Source organism: Synchiropus splendidus, chromosome 7 (assembly GCF_027744825.2).
Source record: "Synchiropus splendidus isolate RoL2022-P1 chromosome 7, RoL_Sspl_1.0, whole genome shotgun sequence".
In the NCBI taxonomy this organism is placed as follows: domain Eukaryota; kingdom Metazoa; phylum Chordata; class Actinopteri; order Syngnathiformes; family Callionymidae; genus Synchiropus; species Synchiropus splendidus.
Window position 1 is genome coordinate 12,806,030 of NC_071340.1, and position 18,433 is coordinate 12,824,462.

The following is an 18,433-nucleotide window of genomic DNA, read 5'->3' on the forward strand; positions in this document are numbered from 1 at the left end:
CATGGTCCGCACATCCACGGCGAAATGTAAAATAATGAATTAAGATTCAGCGGTTTACTCCTACGTCAAACACAGCAGACAAGGAATCGCGGCGATGTGTCAAGGACAGATGCGAGACTGAGACCAAAAAATGAATAATTTACCACCAAATCTAAGATTATTCTTCGACTGTGGCGGCAAGGTCGGTTAGCTCAGCAGTTCAGCAAGTGCGCAGTGAGAACCGCCAATACAAACGCATGCGCTCACAAAGGTAGCGAGCGAGACACAAAGATCCTGGGTTCAAAGCTGGTATTGCCTCAGGACAGTTTGCCAGGATGGAACAGGATTGTCACATCTCTCCATGTGACAAGTGACTTTTGCTGCGCCTGTCATGTTGTTTAAAGAACTCACAGAGGAAACTGGGGCGCTTAGTTGGATGCTTAAGTGTTTCCAGGATGCACAGATGCATCGTCTTCCTTTGGTGTGAAGATATGAGCAAAAGACTCGACAATCGTGCATGTCCACAGGACCAGAAGAGCCTTCAAAGCTTTCTCTGAAGGAAGATCACATTTTGTGTTTGTTTGTTTGTTTTTCAAACAAGTGTCACGAATGCAACTCATAAAAAAACGTAACAAAAATCATATTGGTGAGACTGGACAGACTACTGAGCCCAGGCCCATGGGCCACATTCAATAGCCTCTGTTTGGTCTCCATCAGGATGTCAAGCAAATACGATGGAGGTGTTCAGTCTTCCTTTTTCTGTAAAATAGATCCAACTTTACAAAGTGCCCTAAATACAGCCACTTCCCCTCTTCACACTCCCTTTAAATAATGGAATCCAATTATGTTACACAAGTTTCTGCTCATTTTTACAGATACTATTACATACATTAATCATAAACACATTTTACAAATATCATACAAGACTTATTGCATTCTCTTGAAGATCTTTTTTTTCACTGGAGTGATTTGTTTTTGTTTAGTTTTAGAGATAATTATTTCTGTTTGTCTGAGTAATTTTCTTTATTTATTTTTTTATTGGCGCCAATATTTTTCCACACTGTTTTCAGACCTATATTTTTAAATATTCTACTAATTTTCTATTACTTTGACAGGACTGTCTCCCATAAACTAAACCCTGTTTACTCCTGTTGATTGAGCTCCAGGATGAACGGAATGGAATTAATGCATCCATTTTTTTTACGCTCTAAACCCAGAGAATAATAAAATTATTATATGGAAATATTGTGAAGAAATAATCGGAAAATCAGAATAAATACCTTAAAATTGCATATTTTTGAAAGCAGACAAATTACAAAAAAATAATAATAATTGGGAAAATAAAGAGAAATTTTATAAAACAGAAACACCAAAATTACTCAAGTCGACACGATACACCTCCATATCTCAACCATATTTATGACCCATTCCTCAAAACAATTTTCATGCAACATTTGCACTCACTGGAAGACTCATACTGCTTTTCCAATAATGGAAAATTAATATTTACTCTAAGTTTTCATACTCACATACCCCTGCAGCAATAGCAACTGGTATGACAAGGATTTATTGAGGGGGAAAAAGTTTTGAGTCGCAGAACTTTGTGAGGTGAAATGATGCAAGTGAACTGCTGTTGCAGAAAATAACAAAACTGAACAGCTTATGAACCAAACTTCAACTTTTTTTTTTTTTTCAAACTCAGTATTTGGAAAGTTACTGAAAGGAAATGCAAGTAGATGATTTTACCTTAGGGGAGAGTTTGGATGTGAAGTCTCCTCCCAGTTCATCCTGAGGTGTGACCAGACTGGAGGAGTTGTAGACTTTTATCTTCAAGTTGGGGAGCGGGTCTAAGAGTGGAGAGTTGGTCATTGGGATTTTATCTGACAGGTCATGGAGGGCATACACGGGGCCACGATACATGGCAGCAGCATTTGTCAAATCAGGAGCTGTGAGTAAGTCGGCTACAGATGGAGTCAAAGAGGGAGGGAGAGATGGGGAGGGGAGGACATGAATCATTTTTAAAATAAAACGATTTAACAACATGAAGATACATTTAAAAAAAAAGTGTGGAGGATGAAGACGTGCGTCCGTCTCACCACCTTCAGTAACAAGACGCAGCTGTGTGAGACAGATTTGGAAGAAGCAACATGGAGGATCAGAGTGCAGCGAAAGGGGAGAGGCAAGCGGGCAGTGCTGCTGATAAGGCATCAGCTCTGGAGGACGCACTGCAGGACACTTGGCCATGACCTGGATGACAAACCAGATAGCTCACAGAAAAAGGAAAGAAATGGAGTTTGGCAGACGTTTATGAAAGCAATATTCCAATGACTGATTCTAGGCGTCCAAGAGGAGGTTCAGACATGACCGTTGCAGACATATTTAGACTCGGCAGTACTAGTACTCCGAGTAAAACGTTTATTTTCAGTCCGACTCTGAGAACTGGGGGAACTTTTAATGCTGTCGTAAAAGACTTTTGTGACTCCTGTCTCATGTGGGAAGCAGGACAACAGTTTAGCTCCCGGCTTTTCGCCATCGGGGCCTGCAACTGTCATTTTCTCCACCCGGCCATTCATTCTAATATACGAATCTGTTATCCTTCACCGACGATCACTGGCCTCCTCTCCTCATCAGCCTGGTGATGTTTACCCTTTAAAGCCGGCGGGTACGTCTGCCAAACCGTCCCTGCTGGAATTTAATTAAGGAGGAAAAAAAAAAAGCCCAGAATGCACAGACAGAAGCGGAAGCGCAGAGCGGCACACGCCCAGAGAGGGACGCGCATAATTCTCATTAATAGCGATCAGGGACGGTCCCTCAAAGCAGAGTGACAAGCATCCCAATATTTCATCTATAAAATGTCAAACACGCACGCACGCACGCCCCATCAAATTGCCTTTGCTCGTCCTTGCTAGCCGCGCTTAACTGTTCTGACATTTGAATTTCCCCATTTATTGTTCATTTCATTTGGCGCAGGATGAAACGCGCTTTCATGCGATTTGATTATTTTTATGGTGCTGGAGAACTAAGTGGCTAATAAAGACCCGACATGCTATTAAAAACATAAACTAAGTGTATGTGTGTATGGGTTAAACAGATACCAGCTAGCAGTGAGTGCAACATCAATGTAAACTGGTGGTGCGTGTCATAAATCTTCTTAATCTCGCCCTGTTAACTTAGTAAATGAAGCATTTCATGAGATGGTTTGAAGCACGTGCATCTGTTGTGTCACTGCTACAGGATGAGTAGGCCTCATACACAATGTGTTAGCATATTAGTTAGCATTTCAAATCCAGGACCCAGAGACGTTCAGGTCGGATCAGAGCAGACTCTTCTCACCCTGGTCAGGGACTGTTTGTTCCTCTTCCTTCCCGTCACCGGAAGAGCTTTTTCCCCTCGGCCGCCAGACTGAGCAATTCGTGAACAGCCCTTGTTGTTTGGGTATTTATTTATTTTATTTATTATATATTTATTTTATTTTTATATTTATTATTTTATTATTCTATTTATGTATTTATTATCATTGTTTTTGTTATTGTTATTAGTTTATTGTCTTCCTTTGTTCATTATTGCACGTTGTACCAAAACTGCTCATGATTGTTATTATTTTATTGTATTAAGAAGTTTCGATTCATCTCTCGTGATTTACTAGTGCAGCTAGATCATCCATTGGAATATCAGAATGCCAAGCTCCACTGCCGCCATTCTCCTAAAACATGCCCAGACAGCAGAACTCCAAATCAACAGAAGGACAGATTGGGGCACACACACTCATTACAAAAAAATAATAATACACAGATGGTTAGAGCAACATAATGAGTTAATATGTGGATATGAGCAGGGGTGAAATGGCGCCATACAAAATACAGAAAGAGGAGAAAGGAACCTCTCAAAGACTGATTACATGACTGAAAAACAGCACTGAAAAATGGCGGTGTGTTTGGATAAGTAAATCAGAATCTACTATGAGAGACTGTTGAGTACAGTAGTAGTTTTTTACAGGTGGACATTGTATTATAAACTAATAAAATAAAATAAAATTGTCCCACTGTCTTAAAGACTGTAAGAGAAAACAAAAATATCAAGATTTTATTTGGAAAAAATGAGTAAATAAGAGAAATACTATAATAACATTAAATGAATAGAAGACAAAAAACCTCTTACTAACAAAACAAAACAAAACAAAACAAAACAAAGCAAAGCAAAGCAAAGCAAAGCAAAGCAAAGCAAAACAAAACAAAACAAAACAAAACAAAACAAAACAAAACAATATACAGCCATTGAAATCTGACATATTAGAAGGGAGTAAACTTGCTAAGTGAACTTCCCCAAACCTCGTCCTGTGCGAGCTTCTTACCTGACCTCGCAGATTTTATATTCACAGACTGAAAGCCTCCGTTGAGCGCCGACGTGTCGATGATGTCAGAGTCAAAGTCTCGGTGAGTCTTGCGGTAGACGAAGAGCGCGACGATGACGGAGATGACCAGGCACATGATGACGGCGATGACGATGCCCACGTACAGAGCCACGTCGTCCGTGCTCGGAGCCGCTGCAGGGGGCACACAGAGGCGGAGACGTCGTCGATGACACAGGTTGTTCTCGGAACAAAGCATTTTCCATGAAGAGTTTCTAATTGATTTAGTCCTTATGTTGAACCGCTTCATTTCAACTCCTTTTCTCAGGTAATCTCTTGAGCATTCATTTCAAATAAAACTGCCCTCCAGCTCAGCATCACGATCACTGGTCTAGACTGAGCCACAGACGCTTTCATAAAATAAATTAAAAAAAACACCCCCTCTTAAAGCGTAATGAGGTTGTTAATTATTTTACAAGGGCGCAAACGTTCACTTTCAATCCGCCTCAGACTTGAATGGTGTTTCAGAGCGAACAGCAGCGGCGCACACAAGAGTTTCAAAGCAGCAGCGATGACAATTTGAACTAATGAATCCATGCACTAGAAGCTTTGAGGGTGAAGGAGAGAAGACGTGAGGGAGGAGAAGTGGGTTTGATCTCCAGTTCCACCAGCTACTTTGATACACATCCAATGCTTAACTGCGCTTCAGATAGAACAGAGTCTCGTAAACGTACGCTGCCACAAAAGATGGAACTTTTCAAAGCCATTTTTAAGCAGCTGATCAGAATATACAGCCAGACTAAAGCACCAGCTCTTGTTGAGCTCCAACAAAGGTGGGAGGACATCTTCAAATATACTCCTGCCATCACTACACAACACTACCTTGTCTTTTGTGATGAGTCAGCATCTGGGAAATCCCATCCAATAGAGCAGCAGTCACTACACTTCAACTGCTGTTTGGTTTTCAGCTACAGCTCTGCCTCCGTTTTATGAAGCGCGCTTGGCAAAATGTCTGCCCTTGGCTGCAAACTTGTTCAGCTCATTATCTGGACGGTACAGTTCTGCTGGTCTCAGGTCCAATTAAGAAGTGAAACTCTGTTTCTCATCTCTAGAGTCCAAGATGAAGCCGAGCTACGGTTCAAAATCCATGTCAATCCAAATCCATATGAATGATGTCAAAATAATGACCGCTACTTCCCGATTCTTCAAATTAGAGGTGAACTCATGGACACATTTATGTCAAAGAAAGTCTTCATTGGCTGATATTTCGACCGGAAATACTATACAATGGCCCTTTGCCCTCTGTTCACTCAGAAATGCTGCTACAACGCTTACCATGGATGGTGGTAGTTACTCACCACACCACTAGAGGGGGTACAAAACCATCTTCCTCTGGTCATGTTGTCTGGTAAAGGCTTGAAAAGTCATAACAAAAAAAGCGAACTTAGACAAAAAAAGTACATTTTTTAATAAAGCAAAGGTTTATAGTCGGACTTCATTACATAGTGTCTACTCCATGTTAAAATTAGCTTTAATATCTGCTACAAAAAAAAGTAAAACTAAGAAAAGTTGGACATTAAAAAGTTATTAAACTAATAAAATCAACTGCTTCTGTTCATTTTCAAGGCGTCACGTTTCACCAACAGCTACTATTTAATTTCAACTGGGACTAATTCCACTTTGATGCTCTTTGAAATCACTAAACCGTCTAAACTTGTCTCTTTATCAAAGTCCTCACACTAGCTAAGGGGGATCAAACCAGATAATCCTCTTACAGCCACGTCGTGATATTAATTACGATCATCATGTCTCTTTATCTGCACCAAGAAACGTAATCTTGTTGCTTCTGCGAGTCCCCAAACTTTGGGAAGTATTGAGAATGATAAGGTTTTTATGTCTCAGCTGAGGTTTGCTTGACTGCTCCAGTCACTGAGCTTGATGATCTTCACTGTCTGTCGGTTTTACAGCACTTCTCCTCCAACTCTCCTCTGACTGTCTCCACCTGTTGGATTTTGATATAAATGACCCCAAATGTCGCACTCTGGCCTCAGCGCTTCTTAATAAGCTGCCACAAATCATCTCTGACTTCACTGCGGTCCCGTGTCTATTCCTCCGACTTGAGACAAGGGACACCCTTGACAGGTCACAGTCCATCACAGGAGGCTCAGACCGTCTCACACCTTCACTATGTTTCTGTAAAAAGACACATGCCTCTGACGCATCATCAGTCAGACCAGGACCCTCTTGCTAGGAAGCCACAGCGTGTCCCACTTGAGAGAAACGTTCACCACACGGTCGACAGTGAACGCAGTTTCTGTGCATGTCAAACAAAAAAGAGAGGAATTATCTTTCTGATTTCTTAAAGGCGTTTAACTCACGCATTAAAATATTAGCAGGAGGAAATGACTGCAGTTAACTTCAAACACAAATTGGCTGACTTTGTTAAGTAAATGAATGAATTCATTTAAAACCGCGAATAAATGTCTCCGTCTACGTTGAAGGTTATTAATCTAATGAGCCGCTTTGATGGGAAAAATGATTCATTTCTCTGCAGCATTTGATGTTGTTTAGAACTCAGGAGGATGGAGGTGTGTGAGTACGTTTGTATGCTCTTAAACGCCAGCATGTGGGATGAATAGTATGGCTTCAAGTGTGTGTGTGCATGTGCGCAAGTCCAATCTGAGATTATGTTCTGTGAACCGGAAACTAAGAATCGCAGCTATAACACTGGGAAGGAAATAGTGGTGCAGAGTTTTGTGTACACATCTACGCACGACAAGTGTTTTTTTTATGGTGAAGAACTCCAGCTTACAGCCGCATCAACTGTAGCGCACAAGAACAAAAGGAAAAGAAGCGCTCATGCAATGATCTTGATGTGATGAATCATGTTTGCACTTGCAGGTTAAACTAGAAAAATAAACAAATAAACAGAGCAATGAGATTTTAAGGAGGGATGTCTTCAATAGTCCTCAAACTGGAGACAATTTCCACTTAAACCTAATTTTGACTCACTTATTTTGGAAAAGTTCAGAAGGCACATTAACATTGAGCTAAAAACCCTGCGTTTTCAGCCAGTGTTGTGCAGCTACTCATAGAACTGATGAATGGACTTTTCCAGTGACCTGACTGGTCCAGCTGGAGGTATTTCTCTGTCCCCTGGGCAGCAAACACAAACTCTTTTATTCAGCAGCTCAGTGACTGTTCACAACCCTCGCAACAGAGATTTTTCATTTGCTCGACATCAAAGGGATATTTTTAAAGTCAAAATATTTGTAGCTAGTTTTTTAAAAGGGCTGCAAGGAGCGTAGACCTTCTTTCCACAAGCAATGAAGCATCACCTGTCACTGCCTGTCTTGTTTGTTTCAGAAGACAAATTGTATGTGATTTACTTGCATGTAAGATCTAAAGTCTAAAAATCTAAAATGATCATGTGCGTCCTAGATTGCAGCACAGCAAGTTTATAAAAACATGAGTCTAAGCTGGTGTCTCGAACTGAAGCACACACTATCTGAGCCCTTTAGAAGAGACTATTGCATGCAGTTTTGCTGACTCAACATGAAGAAACTACTTCACATAGATAGACATTCTATGGCACAAGTTCCAAACTGAAGGCCTGGGGGCCAAATGTGGCCCACCAAGTCATTAAATGTGGCCCACAGGAGCTTTAAATATTATTTATGAGAACTGAATTCAGTTCAATACTTTTCTGAGTCACATGGGAAGGCAGCGATCAGTGGCTGGTTTCTAGAAAGCATTGCTTTAGAAAACATTGCAAATATCTAGAAAGTAACAATCTAGAAAGTAAGAAAAATAAACTACAGATGGAAGTGAACTGGATAAAGATGAGACAGGGGACGTGTGTTTGTTCTTGTTCTTGTTTGTTCAGGCCCTAACACAGACACCAATGCTCAACCATAAATATAGCAGTGACTGGTTGTCAACACTTTAATAATGTAGTTATTATCATTAAAAGCCACTCTCATCTAACAGTGCAGAGACATGTAGTTACATACATGATGATACAGCGTGATCAGCGTCAGTGGGGTCAATATAATGTAAAGTTGCAGTCACAACTGGAGAACAAAAGTCGAAAGAATCCTGACTTTGACATTCAAGGTCCGCTGTTAGATCCAGAAAAACACAAAAGACTTCATGTTGAGATCCTCTGACAAGAGCAGAGCACTCTTCAAGCTACTCAAAGTGACACATAAACAGCGAAAGCAAAGCGGAAGACAGCGATCTTCAATCAGCATGAGAAATAAAGGAAGGCAAAAACATAGCGATGAGACAGATGAGGGGATGGATGACAACGAAATAAAACAAAAAAACATAAACATCAACTTACATGTGAATCCCAAATCACTCTTTTCTTTGGGCTCAGTGGACTTCTGAAACAATGAACCTTGGGACAAGAACAGAAGGCGATGATGCAATGATAGAGAGAGGGAGAGGAACACAACAAGCAAACAAATGAGTCAAGTAAAATGGGGCAGACATCAGACAGACACAGAAATACAAGGCATGCAGACATGTTACATGTTTCTATTAGTCTGCCGTAGCAATTGCTTTTCCAAAAAACTAATCTGCGGTGAAGCACTGTGAGGCAGGAAACAGGAGTCATGGCAGGGTACAGTTGGGAAGTGTGCTTGTTGTGAGAACAAACATTTTCTACGCTGCGGACTCACACTGCAGCTGCTGTCTGCAGCACGGGGCCTTTTTGTTGGAGTGTCGAAGGAGTGTGATGGAGCCTTGTGTCAATCGGACTGAAGCTCAACAAGTGCAACGCATGAAGTTTGACTCACAAGATCTCACTTAGCTGCTTGTTGTCATACGGGATACAAGCCTGTTTGCCTAATTGTAATGTAACAGGGCCTGAGGTCAACTGTGTTGCTCCATCTTGATGAGGTAGTTTGGTCATGTCATGAAAATGTCACCTGGTCTTCTTCCAGACACGTCCAGCTGAGGCAGCCGCGACTGAAGGCGCCAGCTCAAAACACGCTACAGAGATAATCCTCTGATCCCCCGGGTTTTGTTGCATTAAGTCCTGATGATGAATGTTATTCTGTCTAGTTTCTTTTCGTACATGGAACCACAACAGGACAAAATAACAGCATTTAAATACATGTCAAATGTGAGCGGAAATGGCTGCGTCTCTAAGAACAGGTGGTGGCGGCGCAAGGATACGTAATAAGTCTATATTAGAAAGAAAAACTGGACCATTTCTCTGTGATTTTGTGGATCAAGGCCACTAAATAGGGCCCACACACTGGAGCAGCTTGTTTGTCCAGTACTTCCTCTGTAACTGCAGGGGGCAACAGCGAGTAAGGCTTATGTGTTGCTACAGCAATAGAAGAAAATGGTGCCCCAAAACAAGATACGCAGAGGCCCAAAATCTGTCTTTACCAGTGCATAAACTACAAAATACGCATTTCTTAAAAATACCACTGTGATTGCATGTTAAGGCTTTGCAAGACTATCATCGATGGAGGAAGGAAACCTTTTTTTTCTCCTCATTTCGCCTTCATTGTACTTGATACATTTATATATTTACTTGAAATACCATTGTGATAGTGATTGTTTGTTTATTATTTATATATTTTTTATTTGATTTCCTCATTTTTGCAATTGTTTTAGTTGTTTATGTATTTGAAATTGCATTGGATAGTTCAATCAATGCATGCCTAAGCAGCGGTGTCCCTCAGGGATTCATTTCAGTTCCCATTTCATTGAACTTGTTCATGCCTTTCCAGGTCAAATCTCAAAATAATAAATCAACAACTAAATATATCAGCTGTGGTGTTCCATCAGGGTCAGCAAGGCGTCTCAGCTGGTCAGGCTTCTTCTGTAAATATGTAGAAGCTATTACTGAACTATAACTAAAAATAGATTATATGTTATTCATGTCATATCATATGCATCTGACTGTGCTGCTAAGAGTTTTTATCCAGTCGTATTTCAGATAGTTTGCGTCATCAGGCACAGAACAAGGAACTCCACCAAAGGCCTTCGGAATTAACATACTGTGGAAGGCTCCTGTGCACTGCGAGAGAACTGTCAGTTGCAATAGCCAAACAGATCCCGGGTCTGCAACACCGAGGCCAGCCACAGTAGAAGGCCGTGCGCTGATCTTGACGTGCACATCAGTCACGGCTGTAACAACAAACCTCGTTTTGCTGTCACACAAACATTGCTTGCTTATGTATAACACTGAAACTGCTTTGATTATTCCCCCCCAGAGTGACTTTCTTGGATAAACTTGGTTGATAAATGTTCTTTAAGTCACTTTTTTTTATTTAGATTGTCAGGTATCTTACAGTAGTTTCCTACTCTGAATCTATTTAATGTAGCGCGACGAGCCATATAAAGGTGAAGTGTCAGTGTGACTCTGTGTGGACTCGAGCCATGGTATTATGGTATGGTATTATGTATTTATTTAGACAGATTTAAGTGTGACGTCACAGGCCGAGGCAAAAAAAAAAAAAAAAGCATAGCCCACATGCATGAGATATCTGTGCACTCCACCGCTAGTTCAGGAGATCCTGTTATTACAGTTGCACTCTGCCCTCTGCACACAAATTAACACAAAAAATAAAATGAGTGGAACATTATTTTTGATCGAAAAAAAAGTGTCCCTTTGTGTTAATTGGTTCGCTGGAACCGATTCTCACTTTGATGCCGTACTACTGTATATTGCAAGTGCCCTATGTGTCCTATGTTGATGCTGAAGTCCACCTTCATTGTTGCATGCACTTGCAGGGGTTGGACAAAATAATGGAAACACCTTAAAGCTAAAAAAGCTTTAAGGTGTTTCCATTATTTTGTCCAACATTCCCTGTTGTAGTGTTCCAGACAGAGAGGTTGGAAATGTGTGCAGGGGAGACAAACGCTACCATATATAAGCACATTATGTGGCTCTGCTTACTAATGGTGCTGTCCAAGTCACTGTGACTGAAACGTTTGAGACGTATTCTGCATCAAGTGACACATTGTTACATTTAGAACCAAAGCAATGTCATCCCCCCGCGCTGCTCATGGCATCAGGAGGCCACTGACAGAGTTGCTTCAATTGAAAGCCTGACGGGTCAGAAGGCCTACTAGAACATGGAGCGTAGAAGTCAACTTCCAAACATCGATTTATTATGGCATGGGAGTGAGAATGCCGTGTCCTGATGCTCTAGTCAGGGATGGGGCAAATTCCAAACATACATCCACACACCTATTCACTATCAAAAAGCCATCAAACGCCACACACACCCAGACTGCGGGTCGACTGGAGTTCCACCTCTCAGGTTTGTGACATCACACAACGTGATATACAGTGAGGTGGGTGGTGTTCAGGCCCAAGGGAGTTGAATGTAGTTGAAGGACATGGTCAATGCAGAAATAGTTTAGCTTATTCATAAGACCAAGCCATTGAAGAGACTTTCAATAACATCCACATGTACAGTTCTCTTGCATTAAAAGGCTGAAGGTCAAGCTGGCAAGTGGTATGTCAGTGCTTTATGCTGCATAACTTTGAATGCTAGAAGGCCAGAGAATAGATAACTATCAATCTGGTGACAGACACTTTTCTCGAAGTACACTCCGGACCAGAGAGAAAGACAATGTTAGGACCAACTGTCTGCTTTGTTCAAGCCAACGCAAATAAATAATAACAACTTGGTCAATATCCGTCACTAAATAAAGCAAGCACCGAAAAAACTGCCAGTTAATTCAGAATAATAGTAGAATGTGTTGATCTTGAAAAGCTTTGAAGAAACCCACCACCACATAAATCTCAAATAAATCCACCAAACAAGACTTGTATGGTGCCCCGGATGTGAATAGCCATGTACTGTAGGGACCAAAGCAAGCTCCACAATCACTCAAAATAAACTACACCTATGAAAATGCTGTGCATGCAGAAACTCACAATCACACACATCAACAGACACACAGGTTTATGGGTTCCTCTTAATGGTACAGGAAACACTTGAAACATTAGTGCTGACATAAAACCACGTCTGTGGAGTCATTTTAGAGACAGAAAATCAATCAGGGGAAATGAGCCCGAATCTATACCTCTCCAGTTTTGGTCCCAGAATCTGTGGCTGGAGCTTACAGGCTTTTGTAAATCCTTCTTGATGGATCACCGTCACAGTGTAATATACTTCTTTAGGAAGCCAAGAAACGGGCTCTGCATATGCAGTCATTTCTGTCAATAAAAGGGCCAGTGGTAAAACTTCCTCGGGGATTATTTAATAATATTCAATTTCTCATAACTCAGGACGCCAGCTCCATCACTGTTCAGACTCCTCTCGGCCACGGATGTCACCGGTGTGAAAATAGTTTTAGGCTGAATGCATTTAAGAACTGGAAATGGTTTCTCCGATGACGAAAACTCAACTGAGCAATTCAAAAATGAACGTGGCTCGGAATATTTTTCAATGAATGCCTTAAAGTCTAGCATGCCAACTGGCATCCATTTGTTGCTGCTGCGTTATAAGACAGGACAGCAGACGTATTCCCACAATGACTACACGAGCACAATATACTATACACGAGGAACCTTGGATGGTTATCCCTGCTCTGCTCTCTGGAAGAGCAACAGAAAAGTAAAGACTTTTCAAAATCTACCTTTTGTGTGTTCATGACAAATGCAGAACTATTGTAAACAGTCCGATTTATGCTTAACACTACGTATAGGTCCGGATGTGGACGGAGCCTTACCGCCGTGCTCCGCATTCATTTTTTCCATATTTCTCCACGTTTCCACAAAGCTTATGGATATGGACCACAGGTAGAAGAACAAATAGAAACCCAGGAGGTTGTGTTGCTGTTACTCCCTGATACCGAGCTCTAATGAGACACTAAAAAGTCGTGACAATGGTGGAAATTCTACGTCCTATAGCTGCAATACAAATAACATCCGACTTACAACCTGCCAGACTTACGTCCACCTGTTCTTACGACCACGGCCAGCAGACACTTACGGCAGCACAGTATCCCAGCATCTCACTCTCACACAGCCATCTACCACTACAGTAGTAACTATAACCCTCGCGTCGGCCATTTTGAATGGCATTCGACTTAAATCCAATCTGATTTACGACCGGCGGTTGGATGTTACCTGTATATTTAGCTTCACCGCCCACTGCTTCCTACAACTCTGCCTCCATTTTGTTGTTTGTGCTGAAGGTACATGGTGAATACTTCTTCCACAGTCTCCATGTTCATTTTGGAGTTTGTCGTTGACATAAACTTTTTACTCTTTGGGCTGCTCCCCCTGGTGGATATATAGGTGAACAGCAATACCAACGCAAAGAACACATGGAAATACGTGATCAGTGAGGGTAACATTGTTTAAAACAGGTACAATTTTGCATGTAAATGGAGTATTTAAAGCCATGACTCCAGCTCTCCTCCTGGCGGATGCTTTGTGGTAGCAGTTAGTGCTTTACTTTAAGAGATACTTTTGATTCTGTCATTCGTGCTGGTCAGTATTGGTTCATGTATATTTGAAACTTGTTTTTTAGACCTTTGTTACTGAATTTTTGATAACTATTTTGTTTTACTGTGTCAAAATTTTGTTACGCTTATCTGTTTTAAATAGCTTTAAACTAAACAGCCATATCCTCAACCTTTTTATTAACCAAGCAGGGATGTAACACGACATTAATAATGTCACAGCGTTATGAACATTCCTGACAAACATACATTATAATATAGTTATTGATTTCATTTATAGTCATTATCATCCCACTAACTTACTATTACTATATAATAACTGTTATATAATCCAAAGCAAGCCATTCCTTGTGAATTTCTTTGTTGTTTTACAGCATTTGATGCACAAGAATCAGCTTTTATTCTATATATTCCAAGGCACTAAGGCTGAGCTCATGTACAGCACATGGAAACACAAGGCTGATCACGACTGAGGAGAACATATCTCAAGCCTCCAATGTAGCACCAATCAGAATAGAAATTCATCCATTCATTAGATGTGTGTCTGCTCCAGAGAACGCAATTTATTTCCCCCATTGTTTTCGTAGCCATTTTCTCTTCCAAAGCCAAATACATGTCGACCAATTAATCTTAGCAGAAGGTGTAGGGAGTGCAATCCCGACTAGTCAACAAATATAATTGCCTCCACCATGGAAAAAAAAACGACGGCCGCTGCTATATTTGTTCCGTCTTGACTCAGTCCTCGCTGCCACATTTTAGTTGCAACCAAGTGAACCTGTGGAGGCATTTGGTTTTCTTTCCAGCTCATTATCAATGTTATTCTCTGATTCAAGCAACGGACAGCGTCGATGTCAAATGATGGATAATAACTACTGGCAGACTGGTGAAACAAAACTCCACCCTGGGCAAACAGGGAAACAGCTCGGCCCACACCGCAGTCCTGACCAGAGATTCCATTACGAAGACAGAGAGGGGGTGATGAAAGAGGAAGGAGGTGATCAAAATTGTACTGGACAAACTACTAATGGATTTACTTTTAATGACATCCCAGCTCTCTCAAAACAACGTCTGCGTGAATTATTCATCACAAAAGAGCTTTAAATACGAAGGCAAACACCGGCCAATGAGCTTTTGTTAATATGACAGGCGAATGTTTAATACAACAAGCAGGAGAAATTAACTAACCTCTGCTGCTCCCAAGTTTTATTAAACTAAGTTTTAATAAGGTATGACATTTAGCAGAGTAATTCACGTGCGCTGGTGTTGTACTTTTGTTGAGATGCTTCAGAAGGCTACTGTCGACTAACATGAAATCAGAGGATATATATTTATAACCAATATACTACGTGATGAAGGAGTTGAAATTCTACAACTGAAAGATTCCGGCTACAAAATATTCATCTCTTGAATGTGTTTTTCAAACTAAGCACGATGAATTTGGAGATATTGAACTTTGCTCTTGTGGCCCTTTTCACAGAGATGACCATGTAGACCAGACCTTGTTTTGATTCAATCCAAGACTTCTTCCTCCCCAGGACGAGATCAGCGGTGGCTATGGTAAGTCAGCCTCCTACACCTGAACCTATCGTCACACATGTCTATCCGAGTCAGATCTTCATTCACCGTATCACTCAACCACATTGGATGTCCTCCTTCTCACCCTTTACTGGAACCGCCGTCTCCTTCAGCCAACACACAGTACTCACACTCTGGCCTCCCTAACTTATAACTGATAACATTATATCATAGTTACTCCCAATGACAACCAGAGCATCTTCATTCTCCGCTGCCAGCTCTACTTCCTGTCTGTTTACCTCTCAACCAAACTTCATAGCAGCTCTCACTACAGCTTCCCTTCACTCTTGCAGCCACTCTGTGGGTGACAGATATAAAAAGACCCCAGTTTGACTTTTTTTTGTCTTTATTTGCATGTTAAATGTCCAGTATATGCTGGTAAAACATTTGACATTTTATGCTTAGTGTTTTCCAGGCACGACTATTATTACGTGACTTGAATATTGAGATACATGCTAATGCTAATCCAGTTAGCAAATGTTGGCGCGATCAGTGGAGCATTTTAAACAGCATGATAATTTGGTCAGTTATTGCTATTAAAATGGCGTTGAATCAATTTACTGTATAAACATTCTTGTGGTTTTACACAATTGAAAATGTCTGATTACTTTTTTTTTTAACCACCATTCATATTCCCAGCCCAGAATGGCATTTGAGCTAAAACCATTGTTGACAGTAGGTTTTGTTGAAGTTGATGTTCTCCTGAACTATTTGACTTGTCTGTAATGTACTTACAAAGGTACCAGAATCCACTGCACCATGTTGGAATGTGTTTATCAAAGATTTTTCTAGGCTTCAAGTGTAAGGTTTTAGGTTATTCTGTGTATAAAATGAGCATGTTCAAAGCTCCCTCTGCAGTATAACAATGATTATCTGAGCATGCAACATCTACCAAAATGGGTGGGGACTATCAATTGAAGACATTGAGTATCTTGTTCACAATCCTGTTGAAAAAGTTAGGATTCTCTTCTGGTGTGGCGGTTGGCTTCAACTCACTTTGCATACAGAGTCCGTCGGTACAGTTCTGAGAATGAAGAACCAGTCCCTCACAGTCCTTTCCTCCATTTTGGGGCGCTGGGTTGTTGCACTCCCTCCTCCTCCACTGGGTGCACTCCGTTCCACAAGCTGACCACTTACTCCACTCGGTCCAGTCACCGTCCACTGCAAGGTGGGAGCACAAGAACAGACAGTGTAGAACATCAGATGCTTTTAGCACTAGCTAATAGAAAAAACACACACACACACTACGACACGAGGCATAAACTGTTTGCTCACGTCTTCACCACTTCCAAGTGAATGAATTTAGTTTATCCAAAACCTAGTTATCCTCTAAACAAGCAAGAACACTAGCATGAATACGGAGAGTGTTTTTGTTACCTGTGCAGAGGGTGGTGCAGGAGAGCTTCTGGATAGCCTGTCCATCACAAGGAAGACCTCCGTTGAGAGGAGCAGGGTTGGTGCAGCTCCGAGTTCTTTTCTGAAAGCCACGGCCGCAGCGGCTGTTACACACTGACCACTCTGTCCAGGTAGACCAACCGCCATTCACTGTGGAGCCAGAGATCAGACATGAAAATAAAACTATAGTTGGGACTGAAACATTAGCATCAGGCCTGACATCTGAGGAGATCCAAGAGCTCCTCTGGTAGGGTTGCAGAGGTGAGAGGTTGAAATGAGGCCATGAGACGCGAACCTGGAATGTCTGATGTTTTGGTATTTGGGTTCAATATAACAGGCATTACAATAGAAATGAATAGAAAATAAAATAAATACATTTATAAAATAGAAATAATAAAATAAAAAAAGTGGCTTCACTGTAATTTTGGAGATAAAAGTACTGGTACACCATTTTATCTAAGAGACTGTCGAAAAGATGATAAGCAATATGTTTACAAATGAAAAATTACACGTGGATCCAAAGGCAAAACTGCAGTATGAGGCCAACAGATGACTGCCAGTCAGACATCCTGGTTCTAGCACTGGCAGTATGTTTAGGAAATGAGACTTTCACCAGCCCCACTGGTAAAATGACGCTTTTGTCGATAAGCAAACGTGATTTTGTTGCTTTTATTTATTGCACCGCACTGGGACGACAGTCAAAAACACGTGTTGAGAATTGAATGTAACTTTCAGTTCTCATAGCAAAAGCTCAATCCAGCGTCTAACACCCCAAATTGGAGGCTCTTACGGGGCCCAGCACCAGATAGCGATCGCGGAAAGTGCGACGGATGTGACATTACAAGGCTGAAGATCGCAGACACGCCGCCACATAAATGCAGCCAATTTACCGTCGGGCGATTTCCTATTCAGCGCACGGACGTTAATGTAGGTCTGCGCCTGTTGACGAGGACCGCTAATTACACATTAATGGCAGATATGTGATAAAGGTGTAAGTAGCCAATTAAGATGGTGTCTGGCACTTTCACCCCCTAATAAAACAATTAAAGACTCATTAAGAGTTGTCAAAAGAAGCTTATGACTAGGAGAAAAATGGATTTTGAATTCAATCCCAGCACTGGAAAAGTTCAGACCTTTTTTTTTTTTAAGCTAAAATAAAGTTATAAAGCAGTGAAAACCACTTGCAGAACATTTCTATAAAGCCGTATTTTTCTGAGAAAAATACAGCACCAGCTCATTGTTTCGAAGAGAAGGCTGGTTTTAAAAGTACTCGTAGCTTGCTGCCTGAGAAAGTGCTGGCACCCCGCAGCGAAGCCTTTCAGGTTATTTGAAGGTGAAGTTTGAGGAAAAGTCAGACTGTTCCGTAGTGATCCAAGTGTTCAACCTATGTTAGCATGTATTTAAAACAATACATTTCCGGCAAATTCTTAATACGTTTCAAGTGACTAAATGTGCTCTTTTTTGACACCAGTTTTTCGGTTTCCAGTCGAACACTCCTTTCTTCGTTATTACTTTACTAAGAAGATAAACACTTGGTTTCGTGGGCTCAGACTTTCAATACCTGTGCTGGAGAGCCTGACATGACATTGAAAAACTCAACTTCTCTGTTACTTTGAAAGTCGTGAGCTGCGTCTGGCAGACAGTTTTCACTCAAAACAAATTTGTGTTCTGACACTTCGTCCCTTTTTT

At 41.1% G+C, this 18,433-nt stretch overlaps 1 protein-coding gene across 2 annotated transcripts in view; it reads right to left on the bottom strand.

The window, feature by feature from the left end:
- Window positions 1-18,433, bottom strand: part of LOC128762215 (netrin receptor UNC5C-like) — a 176,340-nt gene that overhangs the window by 21,913 nt on the left and 135,994 nt on the right. Inside the window, exons 6-10 of one of the 2 annotated variants that reach the window (XM_053870296.1) lie at window positions 16,727-16,894; window positions 16,346-16,510; window positions 8,673-8,729; window positions 4,331-4,522; window positions 1,726-1,826 (exon numbers count right to left, since the gene is read on the bottom strand). In XM_053870296.1, coding sequence (XP_053726271.1) covers window positions 1,726-1,826; window positions 4,331-4,522; window positions 8,673-8,729; window positions 16,346-16,510; window positions 16,727-16,894 — 683 coding nt within the window. The remainder of the gene's footprint in view (window positions 1-1,725; window positions 1,827-4,330; window positions 4,523-8,672; window positions 8,730-16,345; window positions 16,511-16,726; window positions 16,895-18,433) is intronic. The other variant, XM_053870297.1, reaches the window with a different exon arrangement.